This window comes from Athene cunicularia (assembly GCF_003259725.1).
Source record: "Athene cunicularia isolate RWA chromosome 3 unlocalized genomic scaffold, athCun1 chr3_part1, whole genome shotgun sequence".
NCBI lineage: Eukaryota > Metazoa > Chordata > Aves > Strigiformes > Strigidae > Athene > Athene cunicularia.
Genome location: NW_020799097.1, coordinates 59,721,484 through 59,744,765, shown reverse-complemented (window position 1 = coordinate 59,744,765; position 23,282 = coordinate 59,721,484). Strand labels below are relative to the sequence as shown.

Genomic DNA, 23,282 nt, shown 5'->3' with positions numbered 1-23,282 from the left:
AATTGTGTTTCTGCAAGACTAATGAAATGAGACATGTTGTTTCAAGCTTCATGCCATGACAGACAGTGTAAAACTAAAAATGCCCTTGAGTTAATCAGAACAGTCTATTCAGCATAATTCACCCACTCCAAAAGGCTACTGAATGGGCTGGAAATAGTGGTGTGATGGTAGGCTTGCTATGGATTTAATTGCTGAATTAGTAGGTAACTACATAAAATCTCCATAGCCTACAAGGAAAAAAAGGTTGATTTAGCCCAAATCATGTGCTTTTACTATTTTTCTAAAGTACAGTTTATTAAGTGTTTCTTCAAGTTTTAGCAGGAATTTAGATGAAGGAAGCCATTAACAGTATCTTCTTGTCATACTAGAATAGAATTTACAAAGTTACATGCTACACAGTATAAATTCAATACAGTGCAGGTGACAGATGGGAGGGGGAGAGAAATCTTGAATGGAAGAATGTTGATATATTTGTTGCTTTCTACATGCCATACCTTATACGATAGATTCTATATTAAAACATAAGTCCTATGTGAATAAAAATTCCTTTTAACTGTAGAAGCTACCATATCTTGGTATGAGGAGATCCTTAACTTCAGCAACAGTTCAACATAAAGACCTCTTCTGTTAATGGCTGGCTTTTTCCTTCTTATTTCAGATCTCAGAGGTCATTAATTCAATTGCACAGGTATAATGAATCAATGTTGGTCATGTCCATCAAATTTCCTGTAGTAACACTTACCAGGCATTCTCCTGTGATATCATCACATAATTCTGCATGACCAAAGCATGTACATGGTGCACAGACTCCACCAAAAATTGTGCCATTCACACGCCTGTGTTGAGGCCAGCAAGACTGCAAGATAAATTAGATAAAATGTTAAACTCTCACTTGAACAGAGAAATGAACAGGATTTTTAAAATATTGTTGAACTTGATACTTGCACACACAAAAATGTACTTGTCAAATTAATAAAAATAGCAACATTTCTCCAGAAAATTGTTCTTCCTGGTGCTATGGCTTTGCATTGACCTTAGCCTTACTGACAGGTGTGAGATTAGAGGAAGCTTTAACTTGATCATTCTTCTGAAATGGTAAAATAAAGCACAGAAATGAAGAACTGAAATATGACAGCATCAAAGCAGAAAGTACAGATTGAAAAACAGCCAGAAGGCAAAATACTGAAGGAGAGAGAAGGAGATGAAAAAAAAAGCAAAACAACAAAAACCTTTTCTGAGAAGTTCAGTTGCAAAGAGCAATTAAAATACCATTTAGTCTTTCTTATTTGGAGTCTAACAAAAGGCTAGACTGAAACAAAGCACAGGCTGAAAACAAAGCCAACCTTTTATTTACAAAATATAGTTATTTCCCTTTAAGACAGTGCTCTGAGTTTTTACTTTTTAAAATGTTAAATTCAGATCAATATTAAATGCATGGCCCATTTTTGCTTAGGAAAGGTGACATCGTACAACTGTGATTCATCAGCAAAAATTCAGCTATTCCATTTCTTCATAATAGGATGTCAAGCAGCAGTCCTCCTAACTATATATCTCACAAATGGCTTTATAGTTTTTGCAAACTATCTTTCCTCAATAGGACTGCTCATGTGATCTGAGGATTTTGTATAATATAAAAAAGTTCATGACAGAATGTTGACCTTCAAAAGCACCTGGCTAATGCAAAGAAAAAGTTCTGCAGTGATAGAATACTAATAGTATAACCTAATAAAGAAGATCCCTTCCCCTTCACATCATCTCCAAAAAGATTCTTCTTTATAAAAATAAAGACAGTCCCTTTTTGCCTTACTCCTGCAAAACGTGAAAGAAATTTAAAGATTAATCAAAATGATTCTTTAAAAAAAAAACAAAAACAAAAACAAAACATTTCAAAACCTGAGACATTGCCCTTATTTTTCCTTTTTTTTTTCATTCTTGGTTACACATTCCTAACAAAACCCATAAATTATAGATATTAAAATTCAAAGTTATAAAAGCCAGAAAAGAAAATCAGATGAAAAGAAATGGACTTACTTTTTTTCTGTGGCCTGAAATGCAACTGCCTAAGCTATTTCTGTATAAATCTATAAATCTTTTCCTCTTTTGGTGATTCTGAAAAGAATGATCTTGTGCACAGATATATATGATATTGCACAAGATAAGGCTCCAAAAGTCACTAATTCTAAGGGCTTAGACATGAAATATCAATAGCAAGTCTTAGAACAGAACTAAAATAAAGACTACAGATTGGGCTCTTAACAAAAGAAATGATGTAACATTTAAAAGTCAGGGAAGATCTTTGGCATCATAGGGATGCAAATTAAACACAACTTCTTCCACAGTGGAAATAAAAGAGTAGATAGAAAGGAAACAATTCTGGTGAAGAGCAATTAGATGTGAAGATGTTTACAAATAAAGGCCAGAAGATTCACATGAGTAGAGCAAAGTATCACAAATGAATCCAATTGGTATTTGAAATTTAAAATTTCATCTGCTTTACCTATGCTCATGTAATCCTATGTTCATTTCTCAGACATACTAGCAAAACCATAACAATTTTCTTTGACTAGGATCTTATAGAAAATTAATTTTAAATTTGTGTAATGGAACAATCTCACAAGAGACAGAGTATTTTAAATGAGATTTGTTGTATTCTGAAAACATTGACAGCAAGAAAATAAGTGAATAATGGTTAGTTTTAGTGCTGCAGCATCTATGCCAGGTACCACAATATCATCACGCAGGAAACAAACACATACATTAAATTAAATAAAGAAGAGAAAAGGAAACAGAAAACCTGCACAAGATCAATAAAAACGAAACTCTGCTAGGTTGAAACTGAAGGAAGCAAAATGTAGGCCAGAAGTATTCAGGTCAAAAGTATTCAGAAGAAACAAATACGGTATTCTAAAAAAATCCACATTTTCAATTTATCTTTCCATACTTTCTCAACTGCTAGTTTGCATGGAAATCTAAAATTTCACTGGTTTTGGCTGGGTTTTTTTTCCTTGCTTGTCCTTGTTATAAAAAGCACAAACATCTATTACACCAAAATATTTCCCTGTTTTCTTCTATCAGTCACAAGTGATCAATGCATATCATATGTTAAGCCTCAGCTACAAAAGACTTGAGAAATTAATTCAGCCAGCTGAATAGGCCAGCTTTGTCAAAAGGCATTTCTGAGCTGTCCAAAATGCTCTGAAATTCAGTGAGGGGACACACGAAAAGTGTGCTCATGCAGAAGTCTATCATATCTTCCTGGCCTTCAGTCTTGGGAGGAAAACTTGCAATATGGTTTAGTTCAATTGGTCTGTGGTTAACTCAGCCAGGGTGGGAATCAAAAAGTGTCCATGCCCACTAGTGTGCATATAGACTTTAAATTTGCAGCTATCTACGTATGTACTTTCTATTGTGTAATAATAACATAAGTAGATATCAAATTTCAGGGACTGTTTTGAATCGGAGAGAAGGTTTAGCATTGAAGGACACAACGCTGGACAGAGAATTTCAACACCAAGGCAGAAATTCTACTCAAGTCCTTCAGCTTCTACAATAAAAGTAGATGCAATCAGGGCCTTTCCAACTGCTTTCTGGGAAATCACATCTAAATTGGAATTAAGAGGAAAAATGGACAAGTGAAAAAAACAAAAGTATGAAGCACAATTACACTTCATCCAGCTTTTCTCTTCAAATAATTAAACAGACAATGGTCATATTTCAAAATTATTTCTCAGCCAAGGTAGGCAATATTCTTCTCCAATTGTTTGGTTTTTTTATTTGTTTTGGATTTGCTTTTTTTTTCTGTCTGTACCATTTTGGAAGTAATAGGAATATCCATTAATTCCTTCAGGCCTTCTTTCTATGTTAATTTATCTAGCCACAGCAACAACCAACCACATTTGGCATGAAACTAGACTCTAAACCCTAAATATCACATATAAGCACGGAAGATTTGAAAGAAAAAGAGAGTTGACAAGCAAATGCCTAGAGTGCCTATGTAAATGGCATACTGTTTGTAGTTTTGTGAAGCAGAGCATCTTGGTGTTTGAAACTATTTCCTTAAAGGCAAAGCTTTTGAATAATTTTTTTTTTTTCTTCTATTTACCCCAAGCTATGCCCACGTGAGCTAGATAATCACATGTATACTTGTATGAACACATTCTGTGTGAACTAATGAATTTGTTAGGAAAGTGTGTATTTTCTGAGCATGTGAGTATGTTATTATCTGAAACAGGACCAAACTAAAGTTAAACTAAGCCTTGCAAGAACACACATGCAATCCTCAAAGACTCCAAGGCAAATGGCAAAGCCCTGGGACTCGGATAATTTGATCTCGATGTGCTGTGCACAGGTCAGATAACCATGTTCCTTCTAATTGTGATAGCTTCATGTATTTGTAATATCAACTGGCTGAAGAGTACAAATACTGCTTTAATTTTCTTTTTGTTAAGAGAAATGTTATTTCATAAAATAGAAATCACCACAGGGATGTAAAACTTCAGATTTCAAATATTATCAAGTATAACAAGCCACCCCCTAGAAATAAAGGTAACTAGACAAGGTATACCAAATTCCTAACAGGAATGGACAGCTCTCTTACTATTTTCTACCAACACAGGGCCATTGGTTGCTTATAACTATCACAGCGTTAGCACAATTGATCTAGACTGCACTGTGATACTCACCTCACATGAGGTACCAGCATACCCTGGGGGACAGTCACATAACTCCACTGCAGATGCCAACTTTCTCCCAGCTGAAGACTGGTCAGCAGCTTCAATGGTAACACTTCTTAGTCTGGATGTAACAGAAATGAAACAGTTAAAATAGCAAATTAGATGGAAGTATATATGCAGAGGGATGCAACAAACTATACAGTGACATTCAGTGGTTTGTTTATGTTTTCCTCTTTAAAAATAAGGATGTTTTCATATTAATCTGTTTCTTCCTAAACCTAACAAGCCTACAACTGTCTGTAGGCTTGTTAGTATTTTTGTCCGTCATGTGAGGGAGACTATGGTAAGACACAGACTGATAAAAATAGATTTTAAAAGTCTCACAACACTGTACCAATAGATGGAAGGCTTTTCCTGGCCTGCAAGCCACACGTGCCAATTTGCATTGCAGCTGTATATATAGCAAATTTGACACTAAGCAGTGTATTCCAAATTTATAAACCACTACTCCAGCTTTCTAAAATACTACTTTACTAAATTTGGGTTATAGGGTATTTTTATTCTGGAGGTTTGATCTCTGAAAAATATTTCAGCTCTGTCCAGGAGTATCTAAGTATTATGTGTATGAAAGAAAAAGATATGTACATGAATGAAAAATTAAATCTACCATTTACCGTGGTTTCTCCAGTGACAGAGAAAACAGAGTTGGAGAATTTTCTGTTCCATGCACAACTATCCTTGAAATATAAATGCTAGACAGAGACACCATTGCTTAGCCAAACACTGAACATGAATTTTATTTTTTAAAAAAAGGAAGTATGAGGACAGACACAACAAAAGTCTTTTGATAATCTTACAGGTAAAATATGAAACAGATGTAATTTGCTTCAACAGTACCCATTTGGGGAAAGAAACTGGTATTTGGGCATTTAATTCTTATGCAAGTTCAGAAGGAACATTAAGGCATTATAGGGGCTCAATGACTTTTATTTCATCCAGCAATCTTAACAGGGTGTTTGATTACTTGAGCTACCTGAAAAGCTTCTTTGGAAGTCTTTTTCATTAGAAAATATCTTTCTATCATGACATGCATTTTGATAAAAAAAACAATCAATGTTTTTTGGAGAATGTAAAACAAACTTTTTTGCTCCTTACTAAGGCATTTATCTTTTGGCTGCCAAAAAATCCTGAAAATTATCTGGATGGCCTTGGATAAGAAAACATCCAAGAAAAATATTTTGTTGTTACTGCAGCTGTTGGAGGAAAGGTTAAGACAAGATATTTTCCCACTCAATTTTATGAATACTCTCAATAAGACTGACATGAAAGGCAAGGGGGAAAAAAAAAAGGAAGATTTCAGAAATTAGGATGGGAACTTCAGAAAAATAGAAATTTTACCATCACTAAGGAATATGACTGGACTTTGGAGGGAGTACCAGTGGAGATTTGGCAGTTAGAAACTTTAATCTAATTTGGTGATACTAGAACTTCTGTGGAAGGTTCTTGAAACTATTTTAAGATAAAGATGCATGTTCCTATCCAGATCTTCATTAAGATCTCTCTCACTTGTCAATATTTCCCCTTTGCTCCATTACTGCAAGCTTATTTTGCAATCGTCCTTTTGAGTTTTCCTTACAATAAGATATCCAGTCTCTAGGATATTAAATGTCAAATGGTCATGACTTTAATAGTAAAAATTCTAACCATTTAAGGAGAAAAATCTGTAAAGGAAGAAACAAATTACTAACAAAAGGCCTTTGCACAGAAGGACGTGCAGGAAGGGCGCTAAAGCTCTGCCAGCTCAACCACGAAGTAATGGTATCCACCCAGCAGAAAGCCATGGCCTCTCCAAGCTCTGCAGCCACCATGGCTGACACAGCTTCCCAGACAGACCTATGGTGGGAACTCACTGCCACCCTGGTGCCAGGCTGCAGGATGGGCCCCGCTCTTACGCCAGGATAGGCTGGCAGCAGTGAGCACACCTGTGGGAGGTGCGCCCAGGGAGAGGAGCTCCTCCCCTAGTGACAGAGATCTGGGAGAAGGGAGTAGGTTGAGGAGTATCTGGAAGTGTGAGAGAGACAGAGATTATCAGAATCACAGCCCACCTTCCCTGGGACAGCCCCAACAGGCAGACGGGATGCATGATACAGAGGATTCCCTATCCTCTCTCCACCCGGCTGAACACAGTGACTTAAGAGATAGGTGGCAATGGTGACAAGTTCCTGCCTGGCCCAGCAGGCACGTCTCTTCTGTGACGGTCTCACCGTCCCATGTGCCCTTGCATAATAGCCATGAGGCTCTGCAAGTGGAACTGAACAGTGATGAGGACTATGGTTCATCTAGCTTGGAGGTGTCACCAAGGTTAAGTCAGCCTGTGCCTTGCGTCAAAACTGCTTCCAAAAAGGAAAATGGACAGATCATTGTCATAGGAGATTCCCTTCTGAAGGGAACAGAAGGCCCAATATGCAGACCAGACCCACTTCTTAGGGAAGTCTTCTGACTCTCTGGGGCCAGGGTTAAAGATGTGAAGAGAAAGCTTCCTCCCCTGGTATGGCCCTCAGATGATTATCCATTACTGATTTTTCAGGTAGGCAGCAATCAAGTTGCAAGATCAAGGGCAACCAAGAGAGACTTCAGGGCCTTGGGACGACTGGTTAAGGGAAAAAGGTTTCCCCAAAATTTCTCTTCTAAAATATAAGAATTTAGAAGCCAGAAACATTGTTATTTTCCTCAAGGAAATGAAACATGAATTCAAAAACCTTGATGTGTAGGTGTGGTGCTTAGGGATATGGTTTAGTGGTGGAGTTGGCAGTGCTAGATTAAAGGTTGGACGCAATGATTTAAAGGTCTTTTCCAACCTAAATGATTCTTTGACTTTAAGTTTTATTTATCCTTCAAACTACAGCTAGTTCCCTCTCAGCACAGATCTTGGAACAAAGAGAAGCACTTACACACAGAAACAATCCGCCCAGTATTATCCCACATTTGTATTCACTGAATTGTTCCAATTTTCATTACGTTCTGCTATTTGCTAAATGGGATTTTAATGTGTTTAACAGTTTTTAGCATTAACAGTTACTCAGTGAAGAAAGCTGCAGTGATTTTTTTTTTTTTTTCTCCCATTTTGATATTGCAATTCGGATTCCTCGATGCCATTCTGCATTCATTAAAATACATAATGCTGGCAGTAATGGGGCACTGGATCCTGGAGATGCATGAACAATTTGAGATTCTACATCAAGACCAAATATTTAAGCTGACTGTTACTGTCAGCAGGCAACTGTTGACTTCTAAAAACAAACAAGATTAAAAAGGAAGGGGACATTTCAGGCAGTATCAGCATAGTTTACTGTCTGCTATGCCAGGCATCTGAATCACATCAGCAACATAAGGCACATGAAGTACTGACCCAATCATTGCTCATTTGTCTTGAAGCCACTTCTGCACATGGAAGAAAACCCTCGGACTCTCCTTCCCTTTTTGCCCTTGAATCTAGCACTGATTCTATATGTGACTGCAAGCAATCCATTATCTTTAGCACCAAAATTTCCAATGCCCACGTGAGCGTCTAGAGCATTTACCATCAGTGGCCACTCTGAATATTAAAACTAAAGAAAGTGCGACTAAACTTCCTTTGAAGCACAAGTTAACAATACTAGATTAAAGAAAGTTATAAGAGAGCTGTCTTTTCCTGGCCTGTTGCTTCTATCACAGATGGACTTAAATGTAACAGTTTGGATGATTTGTCAAGTTAGAAAAGGATTTCAATTTAAACCCAGATGCTGTAATCACTTTCAGATTGATTGCTGCACTTCTGTGTTCTCATTTTTTATCCTACTTGATCATCTAAATGCAAGCCTACTCATTTGAGGAAGTTTCCTAATTATGCCATAAAGCAGTAACAACATTCTAAGCTTAAAATGACCCCAAAATATCCTCAAAACCATGCTCAAGTTGAACTCACCGTTACTATTGTTTAGTAACTACTTGAAAGTGTTACTGATTAACTAATGTTTCTAGTAGGTTAAATTAAACAGCAGTGAAAAATATAAACTTTAAGTTAAAGCTCTTGCTATCTGGAGACTACTCCATTGAATTTTTAAGTCTCTACATGACTGCAAGAAAGTTGCTTAATCTTACAATTCTGGCCTCTTCTCAAGAACAGATTCTAACAGCACCCTTGGAAATCCTTACACATGTGGTGTCATTATCCTTTTTGAAAACTTTCAGTATTAAAATGAACAGGTTGCTTAACATAGCAATCTCTAATTAGTATGTTGCATAACTCTGCTGATGCTTTGAGGCAGAAATTGTCATTCATGAAGGATCTAATAACCCTGTAATATTTCTGTCTCTCTGCCAGACCCTCTACTCTCATTGAGGAATATCCATCTGTCCACCACACATACATGTTTAAAAGACAATAAAACCCTCTTAGTTTGTATCTACTTATCTAATAAGGGTTAGTTCTACACTATTTCTTTGGCAAAAATGTCTTCCTTTGGAGCTCATCAACGGTAGTCCTTAATCAGCCCAAGATATCACAAAGAATATCTTCTTCATTGGATCTGGACATTTTTCCTGCAGTACTAAAGGGGCAGAATATAGAGAAAAGAGTTGTTTGCATAATCTTAGAGATTACAGTTTTGCCCCTAGTATGTTTTAACATGAGCAAAGGTTAAAGATAATATAAAGTCAGTACTGAGGCAAACCCCGAAAATCAGCAATAAGCCTACAACAACAGATCATAAGCTGGGGTGGCAGTAGATGCTGTTGTTGCTACATCGTGTGACTGGGAGCATGATCTGTTCTGAGATTTAACTCCACCCAATAAATCCCACTCTACTAGGTTAAAATACGATTTCTCCAGTTAAATCAAAGATGATAATTTAATTGTGATTGGAATTTCACATCCTCTCTTCTGACACACTCAACTGTAATGAGCACCCTGACAGCACTCAATAAAAAGTGTTTACTTTAGAGCTAACTATTTTCAGAGACTTCCGGACATGCTGATGGTAATCACAGTAACACACTAACCATTGTTTTAATCTCTGGTAAGAGATATCATAGGGACAGCCTAGAGATGTACCAGTAATAGAAAACCATTTCTAGCAAAAAAAATACTTTTCAAAATTACCTCAGTCCCTTCCCCTAAACCCCTTTTAAATCATTGTCTTTAAGGGAGCAACCTTCCTAACTGTAATGTCACTACATCTAGATGACTAACCTGCAAAGCATAAATTATATGATTGTCGTGGAGCTCTTCTTGAAGAATATTTCCAAGACATGTTTTCAGAAAGTCATCTATAACACCACTAAAATGTTCCAAAGACTGAATATAAACGAGACTACAAAACAAGTGAGGCACCACACATGGCCAAATGGCTAAAGCGGTATTCTGGGATGCAGGTGGCAATGCACTGACAGGTGCACAAGTGTGGTGCCATTGACAGGTCTATCACTTCTTTACTTACAAGGCATGAGTTACAGACTGTGCCAGTTCTACATGTGTGTGCTGACCTGAGCTTTGTGTTGTCACCCAGAGGGGATCTGATCCATCCCACCCCCACTGTTCCACAGTAGAGGCAAGATGGAGTACATGTCCAGCAATGCACATTCTTCATAGATTTTAACTGCCCAGTCAAAGTGTTTTTTGCAGGAAACTCCCCTTCTCATTTTAGTGCAAATGTCAGTACACAATGTATGTAAACCACTGATAAATGAAGTTTGTGTTTCCCGTAATACTTAGCAAGACCTCTGGCCAAAAGTCAGTCAATCATACATATCTCCTTTAAAACAGCATAGAATAAAAACCCCTCTTGTTCAGCCCAAAATTGATCCTGTACTCCTTTAGTTTGGAAAATTCTGACTAATGCATTTTTTTTTGCTTTATTTGAATGAGAACAGAGTAGAGGCACAGCACTCCCTGAGCTCCCACTACTCTCAGCTGTAAACTGGGGATTAATAGCTTCTCATGGTCTGCTCATGGTGCATGAGAGATGAGCTCTGGCCTGGTGGTTTGACTAACGCCAGGCTGGGAAGGTGATGGGCCATGAAGTGTTTTCAAATTGGATGCAAGGAGATGCAAGATTGATGACCAAATGAGCAAATTAGGAAACACTTTGACTCAGACTCAAGCTAGTTATGATTCACAAATGTATTTGCAGAGAGGTAATATGTACTAATTAACCACAGAAAGAGAAAGAGATTGAAGAAACTAATTCTTTTTGCAGGGAAAAAATGTACACTGCCAAAGCTCAAATCAGAAAACTGCATGCTGTTGACACAACCTGCCTTTCAATTTATGATGTATTTTAATTACCTAAATATTCAAATGATGGTTGGATTGCTTAAGAAATTTCACAGTAGCAAAAACTGCGTCTGTGCTCTCAGCAAATAATCACAAACGTGCTATCTCCTCCCTCCATTCCAAATTGGCTTATGCTGCCGAAATAAGTGATGCATAGGTTAGAGAACACTTCAGGTTTTATGCCTTGTGAGTAGGAAACTACTATGCAATCAATTCCATTGCACAGCTAAAAAATATTATTTATGCCACCTAACTATTTATGTATAGACAGAGTGCAATCCTACAGTATCAGGAGAGAGGCTGTCTTCTATCCCACCTGGAGTATTTGCTCATGCACTTAGAAAAATTTTAAATGCAAGATGAGCTTTACAGGTTCGGCCACACTGCAGCCACTGAGATAGAACAACTGTGATGTCTCATATAACATGTCTTCATTGTATCAGAAGACTCAGAAGAGTTCCCATGAAATCAGTAGTTTTAAGCAGTCCAGGCAGCAACCTGACATAAATCAAGCGAAAGACTTTGGGATTAGCCAGTTCTGTGTGTGGTACTGATTAAAAACATAGAAAACTCCCCTCGAGCCACTTTTCCAGCTTAGAGACTTAGGATATTATTCTCTGGTCCACTGTTAATGTGGCCCTGTATGCTCATAAAATGAGGAAACTGATATATAAGCAATATATCATCTCTTACTTCAACATGTCATTACTGAGCTCCATGATTTACCATGTACATGGGAATTACAGTGTTCACAAAATGAATGTATTTATAGAACTGTCATTCAGGCCTTAACAGTCCATGTGATTTTATTTTCTTACAAGGCTGCTTCTCTCTGTTGCCTCTCCTCCTCCTGCCTACCCAAAATGAAAAAAGTACATACAACTGTTTGAAAGTGTAAATGAATACTATGGATTTCATTATAATAAATTAGTATGTTTTAAATTACATCAGCTTAGTTCTCTGAAGAGAGAAAACAAGTATTTTGAGAAGCTGCCTGTAGCAAACAGACACGTTTCCCATATTCACCTGTAGATGGCATTCATCCCATTGCTGTATGTAGCTCTTATGAGGATCCTCTTTACATCGGCAAGGATAGTCATGAACTCTCTCCTGCTGACTGGAACATCAGTGCCATGTACAGAGAAAGCTTCTGGTTTCAGCAGAATTTCTTCAGTGTGCTCTTCAGAAGGCTGTAGGTGAATCCCCCCTTTTAGAGTTCTGATTCTCAAGTCACCTCCCTAGATAGAGCCAGGAGAGAGAGACATTTAAATGTGAAAAAAGTCAGGAGAAAAGATCTATCTGTAGCTAGTTGGGGTACAGGATTTATTGAATAATATATTTTACAATAATAATAAATATTAGGAAAAACACTCAGCTTTCATAACCCTGAAATGGGCTTGACTGATAAAGGTGGAAGTCAGTGCAAAAGAAAGTTTAGGTTATTCAGCTAAAACCTAGTTTTGCCTAGGCAAAAGCAAATTCATACAATGCTGAGCTGCAGAAGAACAGATCCGCTGAGGGAATGTGAAAGTGTTGCCTCAAACAACCAATTATTGTATTTCTTCATTCCTCCTGATAAACAGGAAAAATATGGTTTTGTAAACTACTGCAATATTGCCAGAGGCTCCTTGAGATACTGAAGATTTTAGCTCTCTAAAGTATGTCCATTTTCTGATACTATAAATTAGCTGAAAGTACATCCATCCTGCTGTTTTGTGTCCTCAACCATCAGGCTTCATGCTGAACATCTGAAACAGGCAGTTTTCTTTCTTTCTTTCTTTCTTTCTTTCTTCCTTTCTTTCTTTCTTTTTTTTTTTTTTTTTTTTTTTTGAAAATACAAACACTTTACCTCTATGATGACATCAGATTGAACCATCAATTGAACTGTCTCTTCTTCCTCTGTGAAGTCATAGGAGACTGTAAATTTCAGATGCCCTCCAGCAGCTGCTACCTGAGGAGAAAAAAGACAGACAAAATGCAATTAAATGCAAGAAAACAGGCCTTAACCATCTGGGGGCAGTTTTCTCCAGGATCAGTATTTCCCAGAAATAGACTTCTAGTGTTGCAAAACCACAGGAAGATGCCTGGGATTACAGCTCTACGGACCATCCCCTTCTAGCTCAAGCATCTAGAAATCATGCTTAGACATTTTTCTTCTATGCCTGTTGAGGGCTGCAAATTCCTTAAAAACACAGACTAACAAAGTAATCAGAAACAGATCTGAAATCTATGCAAATTTCCACTGATGTTAGGTTTTCAGTATATTTCAGTTATATGGTCCTCATTTAGGTTTCGCCTTTACATCAGCAGCCTTAGCAACCTTTAGGAGATTAAATAACATCAGTTTTGTTGATGGGGAAAACTACCAAAAAAGAAAAAAAGCCTAGCGATTTTTTTTCTTAGAATGAACTATAACCTAAAATAAAGTAAAAATTTTCCCTCAGGGAGTCAAATAAATTTTCTTTAAAAGAATGCTCCAGCCCTTTCAGTTTGACAGCCTTCAATGGGAGAAGTCAGTAACTAGGCTCTCGTGTCATGCTAACATATTTTTTCTATGCTCTTTTAGCCCCCAAAACCATGGTACTGACACTAGCTTTTTGATGAAAAAATGGAAGAAGTAGATCAGTTGCTCAGTTGATCAGTAGATCAGTTGTAGTTGATCAGTAGATCAGTAGATCAGTAGTTGATCTAGTAGATCAGTAGATCAGTAGTTGATCAGTAGATCAGTAGATCAGTTGGTATGCAAACCAAAAGTTGCTGACTTGAATGAGAGTTCAGTACAAAACCAGTGCTTTTTGTTAATTGTTTGGAAGCAGCATAAGTAAATCAGAGGTTGCAAGAGCTACATTTTGGTTTTTAAATGCATCTGCCTCATAATTCAGTGCAACGTGAGCCTCCTCTCTGAGACTATTAAAATCACAGGTATCTTTCTGCCCTCCCAGTGCATACTGCTGACCACAGAGCAAAGTTCTAAAAAGAGAATAATCAGGTTATTCTCAAGGACAAAATGTGCTATCTCTTGTTCATCATACTAGATGTTTTTGTACACAGTAACAGAAAGCAGTGACAGTCATCAAATTCATTATTTTATTATGCATCTAGTTTAACAGGAGAAAAAATGTCCCAGTATTTAAGGCATGGAAATGAATTGATTTTAAATTATCCACAAAGGTATAAAAAATCCGTAAGATGAATCTGAGGCTGCATAGCTAGTTGCTATGTTAAAGCCAGAAAATTCACTCCAATTCATAAGCTAAAGTTTAGATCACAGAATCACAGAATATCTCAAGTTGGAAGGGACCCATAAGGATCACTGAGTCCTGTTCTGTGCAAGATCATCTGAAACTAAACCATGTGACTGAGAGCATTGTCCAGATGCTCCTTGAACTCTGACAGGCTTGATGTTGTGACCACTTCCCTGAGGAGCCTGTTCCAGTGACCGACCACTCTCCCAATGAAAAGCCTTTTCCTAATGACCAATCTGAACTTCCCTTGATGCAGCTTCATTCCATTCCATTGCCCTATTGCTATTACCAGAGGAGATCAGCACCTCCCACTCCGCTGCCCCCCTTGAGGAAGTTGTAGACTGTGATGAGGTCACCCCTCAGTCTTCTCCAAACTGAGCAAACCAATTGACCTCAGCTGCTCCTTGTAAGTCTTGCCCTCAAGATCTTGCACCATCTTGGTTACCCTCCTCTGGACACTAATAGTCTGATGTCCTTCTTATATTGAGGCTCCTAAAACTGCAGAGGGTACTCATGGTGAGGCTGCACCAGTGCAGTGTAAGGTGGGACATTCACCTCCCTTGACCAGCTAGTGATGTTGTGATAGATGCACCCCAGGACATGGTTGGCGCTTTTGGCTGCCAGGGCACACTACTGACTCACATCCAACTTGCCATCAGCCCAAGCCCCCAGATCTCTTTCCACAGAGCTGCTCTCCAGCCTCTCATCCCCCAGTTTTTATGTATAAGTAAGATTACTCCACCCTACGTGCAGAATCCAGCACTTGCTTTTGTTAAATTTCATACGGTTGGTGATTGCCAGATCTCTTTGTCAGGCCTCTCTACCCTTGAGGGTAGAGCTCCTCCTAGTTTAGTATTATCAGCAAACATGGGCATCAGATGTTTATATACATAGCATCCAAACCTGTTAGGACCAATGCAACTACAATCAGCCTTGACTGTAACATGAAAAGACTTTTTTCCTTAGACACACCTTTTACAGCATTTCTGGTTTGCCTGTGGTCAAGACTAAACACTGGTTTATAACTGTAAGAATAATGTAGAAAATTTAGATATCCAAAATGCTGCAAGAAGTATTCGGAATTGCTTTCAGCTTTAAACAAACATTTTAAAAGAGGAACTTTTGCATATTTTTATCATTTCTGTTTCAAGGTCAGGCTAACTGCAAGGATTCAAGCAAGTGAAAATAATGGGAAAACAAAAATTGTGTGGTTTCAGGCAACCTATAAAGAATATGTACTGATGCAGATTTCACTTTTTCCCAACTACATAACCTTTACCTTAGTAAATGAAAATCTAACATGAGACATTGATAGATCATACAGAAACAACAACAACAACAACAACAAAAAGGTTCTGATTTAAAATAAATGCAGTTAGAAAAGCAGTCAACGATGCAAACTTTGACCAAAAATCTGTTAGAAAGGAGCAGACAAACAAATAATAGTTTAGAGAAGCAGCTATAATGGATTACAGACTTCTGAAGTATAAACAACAGCCAACACTAGAGGAAAGGGGTGGGTTTGACTAGTCGAGAAAAGAGAACAAACTCTAAGAGGTAATAGGAAAACAGTTTACAAAAACATAAAAATTTTTGTAAGAATGGAAAAATGAAAGGGTATTTTTATTTTCCTGTGGCAACTGCAAGGAAGGTATGAAGATTCAGCTTGAGTATATAGAAAGCTTTCTGACTGTAAGGATGGTCAAAACAATATCAAGCTAGTTCAAAATGTTATTGAATTCCTTCATTAAATGTTTAAAAGCGGTTCAAACATGTCAGAGATACTCTAGGTATGATGCCTAAGAGTTGGAATATGACTAAGAAGTCTCTTGAGGTCTCTGCTAGCCACAGCAGTCTGAGTTTCACGGCTGCAACTGGCAAGATTTGCTTACCACAAACAGGATCACACATTGAAGTCAAGGTCCCAAAATGGCACTTATCGGAGAGATTACCTGGTAGTTCAGAATATATATTTACCTTGTGTGCTGTATAATACCAAAGTAGATTAGAAAAAAAACCCACAAATTTACATAAACTAGAAAGTACTACTTCCTTCTGCCATTGTTTATAAAGGCAATTTCCTTCCTCTGTATATTTAAAGTTCAGTCACAGACAAAAGAATTCATAAGTCAATCCATGTGCTGCCTGAACAATTGTGTCTCATCTAGTGCAAAAAATAATTTTAACTGAATTCTGAATACAAGGGCAATAAAGAAGTTGGGCACCTGTGAGATCCCTTCATTTTAATGTTGTTATCTGTATCACCCAAAGATTCAGAGTTCTGCCTCAAGGATTATCATCTGAGGCTATATCCACACCAAAGAGAAGAGAGCATAAAAATTTGCCTTGTTGCAGACAAAGGCATGTGTTATTGAGACAAGAATAGATGAATAAAAACGTCAAGGAAGTTTCATAGAATTTCCTTTGTCTCTCCCACCTGTTTTTAGATTAATACTTCAAATATTTCTTCTCAGCTCAGGAGACAGAATCTGTGTGTTCAAGAAAAGTCACTGACTCCCCAGGAAATACAAGTATAGAAGAGAGAAGTTCCAGCTATCTTAATTCTAATCTACTAAGTTTCTGGCAGATAGTAATTTTTTTGTTGTTGTTCATGGTTAACTGTACTTCTGCTATTATGTTACATGTTGTTACAGGATATAACCAGAGAGCAGACAAGACTGGTTTTGACATCCTGACAGTTGTATTCTGGATCAACCCAAACCCTCTGAAGCAGGAGAGATGGCTCCTTTCCTGCAAACAAATGCCCATGCTCAACAGGAACAAAGCTGTAGTGGGAAGCACTCAGTATTACCTTGTGTAAAGCATGCTTTGATGTTATGCCTATCACACTAAAACCACTTTTAAATCAAGACAAGTGATAATAAAAGACAAATATTTACAGCATTGAAAAAACCCAGCATTGCTACTGGTACTTGCAAAGCCACAGATGAGGAAAGCTTGCATCTCTTTATACAGAAATCAAATTCTGGAAGTCTTTCTCTTCCTCCACTTAGTCAGTGTGCTGTCAGTGCTTTTCAGGCAAGTTGTCAAGACCTCTCTAGCTAATGTCATTGGAGAATACCTCTTTCTTATACATTTTTTATTTACCATCTTATTCTTGAACCATTAGGTGATTCATACTTTCGCTCTCCAATGTCTCTTGTAACTCTGCCTGTAAAGTTTTAGCACTTACTCCACTACCCTAGAGGCCGCCTCATTTCTTTGGAATAAATGTAACTTCAGAAGATCAGGAGCTATCTCCACTAAACAAGGTGCTGTTTACAATCCCTTATCTCATTAAGCAGTAAAATGCTCTTCTGTCAGCTAGGAAGAGACTCTATGATTAAAGCATCTCAATACAGTTTTCCATTTGTGAATTAGATGACCATGACCCTCTTGAGTGGAAGCCAGATGGAATATACTGGGGCATCTGATATGGCACTATTTGGCTATGTGTAGATAATTGGAAGAAGTCCTTTGTACAGTCAAAGGAATCTAGAAAGTGGCTGGTCTACGGTTTCCCCACTGATGGACGACTTTCAAAGCACTTCACTTTGTATTTATATTTAAAAATTAACTTGGAAGACATAAAAATACATTTAATAAATGAATAAAGTATTACATAGTAAGTGCATTATTGAAATAAAACACGTGCACCTTATTCATATATTTAGTAGTAAAATCTATATTAGAATGCATTTAGATCAGAGAGGCTTTGATCTCAGGCCTCATCCAAGAGAACATGACATCTTCAAAAGCAAAAATATATTACAGCATTAAACTATATTTAGACCAATATTTGTACAACACCAGCCTTTAGAAATGAGTGAAATAAAAGGCATCGACAAATATCAGGAAGTTGGACAATCTTTTCCCTCTTCACTGTTAGTGGTTCTAGCAGAAATATAGTCACTGAGATGTTGTTTTGGAGAGACAAGCATTACAGAGTTAATATTTTAAATAGACCAATATAGCTGCTATCCAGCTATAGAAAGGTGACATAATTTTGGAAACATGAACCCTGCTTGCTATTACATTATTGTATACGTAGACATACCATTAAAACAATACAAAGTGAACAAATGCTACCAGAAAAAAAAGGAAAAAAAAAAAAAAAAAGGCTACAAATAGCAATGGGCAGAACATTTCAGTGGAGAAAGCTACTATACACATCACTGAATATAAAGCCAAGGAGGAGTCTCACAGCAAGCTGCTGATAGTAACTCAAGGTTCTAAGAGATAATAATGTTCTCTTATTCTAGAAAACATCCCCAAACCAAACAAAATCCCATTTGTTTCCTGATATGTCTGTGAATTTTCTTTCACTTGCTGTCATGATTATGAGAAATGACACAGATGCTCACTCAGTCTTCCAATGGCTCTGTCATATTCCTGGTGCCAATATCTACCACTAGATACAGTGCTTGAAGGTAATGAAATGATATTATATACAGTTTAACATTCTCTGCTAGCCTTCTTGAATTTCCATGAAAGAGAGCTGCAATAAAATGTTGATGTTTATTTGGACTCTTTCACCTCCGCAAACTCTCTAGGTACACGTTTATTTTACAACACATTTCAGCAAATATAGAGATATCTTCCACCAGAACATCAGCACTAACTATGCGAAGGAAATCCTTTAAAAAAAAGAGACTGCTCCCAGTTTATTAGTGGTGACCAATTTAGTCCATAATTGACTGGCACCTATGCAGTTGTGATATGATTTGACAAGGTGCTGAAAGGACAATGTACCATCTTAATCAATGGCTAAGTGTAAAAGATGTTCTTCTAACCACCCACTCAATGCAGAAGAGAAGGGACAAAGGGCTGCTTTTCCTAATTTAATTTATTTATGTTTAAGGAAATATTCCACTGTTAATCCAGCTCTCATCTGGATTATTATCTTCTTTACAAAAATGTACCAACTGTAAGTTTATGATATTTAATTAGGTTTTGCTGATGCAGTCTTCATGCAGGTTGTAGACTGAGGGAAGGCAGGGACTAGAAAAGAATTCTGATAGAACCACCACCAAGAAAACATCAAACTTCATTCATTTAGTAACAGCTCTCAGTAAAGACTCCATTTTTTACTTCTACTCAAAATCCAATTAGAAACTAAATAGACTCTCCTCTCTTAGACAGACTTGAATTTAGACAGGATATAAAATCTCTTCTGAGGCAGTAATATTTCAGATAAAGCAGGGAGCACAACAGCCATGTTCCATTTGAATGACAGTGTAGTGCTGGCTAGCTTTGAAAAAATGCCAAAGTTTTATTCACAAGGAAGTTAAATTTTTCACCCAAAAGAAAGGGCTCTTTGCCCTAACTCTCTACCACCTAGAACTCCCCCAATTCTAACCCAGCTAGTTCAGAATCTTACCATTTCCCTGCTTAAGTACACTCAAAATTTTTCTATATAAATTGTATAAATTGATGCTACTTTCTACTTAAATTCACTTATTCAGAATACTGCTTCCAGAGAAGTTAATGGAACAAGGAGGGAATAAGCTTATATAAAGTAGCCTGACTGCTATATTGCTTGGCTCAGTTGCTTTCCATGAGTGTTTTTCTACAACACTGAACCACTCAAAGGGGAAAATGAGCGTTTCAAACCATTCACTGTCACCTCCAGTTTCTTGAAACAGACCACTCTGATAACTGAGAAGATTTCCAAGTCTGGAATCTTATGGAGAATGTTATGATGCAGTCTCTAATTTTTAGTATTTCTTCTGCTCTTCCTACATAAAGGGAGAGTTGGCTCAAAGATAAAGGAATTTTATTTGATGTAGGCACTCATTTCATCACATAAAGTTCTCCAATATCTAAGCTATATGCTAAGAAATCAAAGAGCAAGATACAAAGCACACCAGTGGGAAAACATTTATTTGCTCTTCCTCGAGCGACCTTTATCAAAAACTCAAAAAAAATCCTTAAAAACTCTTTGTGTAAGACAGACCTCCTTCCTTCATACAGTGGATAATAGAACAACACATTCATGATAAATCTGAATATTTTAAAGTTTCTCAGCAATGAAAAGACCTCTAAAATCTGTGGCTTTTTTTCCCCTACCTGAAAGTTTTCTGATTAAGAGACAAGTAACACCTGTCCACAGAGCAAGTGCAACCAATAAGTAGCAATCAAACCTCTGAGAAATTGTACTTCATATGTACCCTGACCATGTCTCTTTCATATATTTTATACCAACATTTGAGCAACAGGGATCCCTTCCAGAACACATATTAGTCTCAGCTATAGTAAAGTCTTTCTGTACACTGCATCTGATCACTAGGCAATAGAAAGAATAGCCTGGCACCTATCCGAGAAATACCATGTGTTCAGATTCAAACATAATGGAAACGTGAGTGAACAAAGAACATCAAAAGGGGAAGGCATTATATTCTAGTATCACCTTAATCGTCCCTTGCAAGTATCCCTTGTTTTTGCTAGAATGCTAGTAAATCAAGTGTAATCAGACAATCTAAAGCTTTTTGATTTTTGGTCCTGATGCCTCTTCCTTCTTGCTCCAGAAGAGGCAAGGCATAATTTTTGTAAAGTGGCTGATAACTCTTGCCATCCTGACCATGACAATCTGATGCTTATTTCCAGGCCCTTCATATTTAAAATAGCTTGTCACACACAATGTAGACCAATTAAAATCTTACACAATTCTTTTAATTCAATGTATCTGCTATAATAAGAAGCAGTTAAATGGAAAATATTAAAGAATTAAATAAGAACCTTATTTGTGGATTTTCTAAATGATACCTATAAACTTAGCCCAGTCTCACTGTTACTGAGATACTGTATTAACATTACTATTTCAGAACCCTCGTTCTATTCCTCCTTGGATGAACTAGACTGCATTATTTGTAAGAAAGAAAAAGCAGATGTCTAAATAAAATGCAACAATTCATTGTGTTTAATGCATAATATTGAAACATTCAATGGTATCATGGAACTCTAAAAGAAAAAACAATAGATCTCAGTTCATAAGGAAGGAGGGAGCTGAAGGACAACAGCTCTCCTGTGAGCACTGCGCTGCCACTCCTACTTAGGCTGAGTAGTTGCTCCCTCTGAACTTAGCACTGAAAAAAAATAATGGAATCAGTGACTGATTAAAAAATTTGTACAAGGTTATATGCTGTTTCCTGGAATGTACTTACAAATGTAGACATTTACTCTACAAATTCTCAAATCTCTACCATCATTGCCAGCTGTCATTTCCTCTCACTGGAGAAGAGAAACAGAACTGTCTGGTCAACCCTTCCTAAAGTCTAAACTCCACTTTGCTAATTACAAGCCTTTACAAAATCGAGAATATATGATTACTTTGTTATAGTTACCTAGCCATAGTAACCATAGCACACAACCTTAGTATGGTTACTCACTTTCTTCTTCCTCCTTTGGTTTCCATGTGATCAAAGTCCTTCTGTGACTGTGCCTTCCCAACCACTGTTCCTCAAGCTGCAGTAACTAGATTCAAGGATTCAAAAATGTGAAGTAGGGTGTATATTCTTCCAGTAGTGATGTGGTAACTGCAATTCATGTACAGCTACTGCCTATGCCTATTGCTATGGTGGCAAATAAATCTCAGTCCTTGGAAGTCTCCCAGTCTGACAAAAATATGCCAGAAGCTGCGACACTTGTAGCACAATATGTCAGGCATGCATCATAAAGGGATATGTAAAAAAATTAACCTCCTATGTTATCAAAATTGCAGAAATTTTTCCCTGATTAATAGAGTTAAATTGCAGAGGAGAAAAAACTATCTAATACAAACTCACCAGCTGATGACTAGTTTTTTTGCAACAGCTGCTCTGATCTTTATAGGCATCAATTTATCAGGGCCAGAGTGGCTGAAGGGTGTAGGTCTGCATAAAAATACCACTTTTTCTTTAACTGTGAAGATGTTTAAGACTACTAGAGATATTGAAACCAAACTCAGTTTGAATATCAACTCTGAGACCTGTTTCTAAATGACATATCCTCATCAAACATTTCTAAATAAAAACTGTTTACTGCTGTTCTTGTACATCATAATTGAAAGTAATTCTTAATTTTACTAATTAAATGTTCATCTCTCAGCTCCACGGTCTTTGTTTCCAAAGGGACAAACCATAATTACAGTAGACATATCAATAAATGCCTTCCTGTAATATTAGAATTGAAATTCTAATTTCAATTCTAAATTGAAAAAATGAAATACTAACTACAACATTTATGTCAGTGTTCAATTCCATTAAGGCACAAGAACCTACCCTTACCCTCCCATCTCTGGCTGTACTCCTTCATGAATATTTTAACAAGAAAAAGAATTTGCATAATTTTGCAAAACTAAAAAAGCTCACATTTCTATGGCAACAAAATCCCAGCATGCAAGGATTATTAAAAAAACAAAAATGCAGGACTATAAAACAAGAGTAACTGTTCAAGTCCAAATTAAAAGCTGTTAGTAAAAATATTTCCCTCAGCCTTGCCATTGCATTTAGAGCTATTCAATACTTGCATCTGATATATTTGAGGACATCCACCTGTGTGATGATCTTAAAATCAAAAACCTTGAATACTTCCTAAAGTGTTGGCTTGCTACTGCAAAAGCTTAAACATTGTAAGTAGCAACAAGAAGTAGTTAAATTCTATTTGTTAGTACAGATCACCAAGTTACACTGTAAGTATTCCTGATCTTGGGCTTTCCTTTCCGTGTTTGTAAAGCACCAAGCAAAATAGCTAAGAAATGTTATTTCTAAACTTTGCCACAACAGAAAATGAAAAAACTCCTTAACTTCTAGCCAGACAAAAGTGATTTTCCTACCTCCTTCTACTTAACTGTTTTGCAACATTACTACGTACAATATTGTACCACAATGATGCCTGCACAAGTAATTCAAAGCAAAGTATGACATAGTATGACACTATGAGATCCTTTAGGAAATTGAAATATATCATAATGTTTCAAGCATGAAAGAGTTATGTAACTACAGTGTCTGTTGTGCAAAATTATTCTGACAGAAAGGATATACTGTTTTTAATACCTGTCAGTGTTTTTAACTT

At 37.0% G+C, this 23,282-nt stretch overlaps 1 protein-coding gene across 1 annotated transcript in view; it reads right to left on the bottom strand.

The window, feature by feature from the left end:
• Positions 1-23,282, bottom strand: part of LAMA2 (laminin subunit alpha 2) — a 303,552-nt gene that overhangs the window by 155,784 nt on the left and 124,486 nt on the right. The window contains exons 13-16 of the mRNA XM_026844883.1: positions 12,836-12,937; positions 12,013-12,224; positions 4,683-4,794; positions 743-856 (exon numbers count right to left, since the gene is read on the bottom strand). Coding sequence (XP_026700684.1) covers positions 743-856; positions 4,683-4,794; positions 12,013-12,224; positions 12,836-12,937 — 540 coding nt within the window. The remainder of the gene's footprint in view (positions 1-742; positions 857-4,682; positions 4,795-12,012; positions 12,225-12,835; positions 12,938-23,282) is intronic.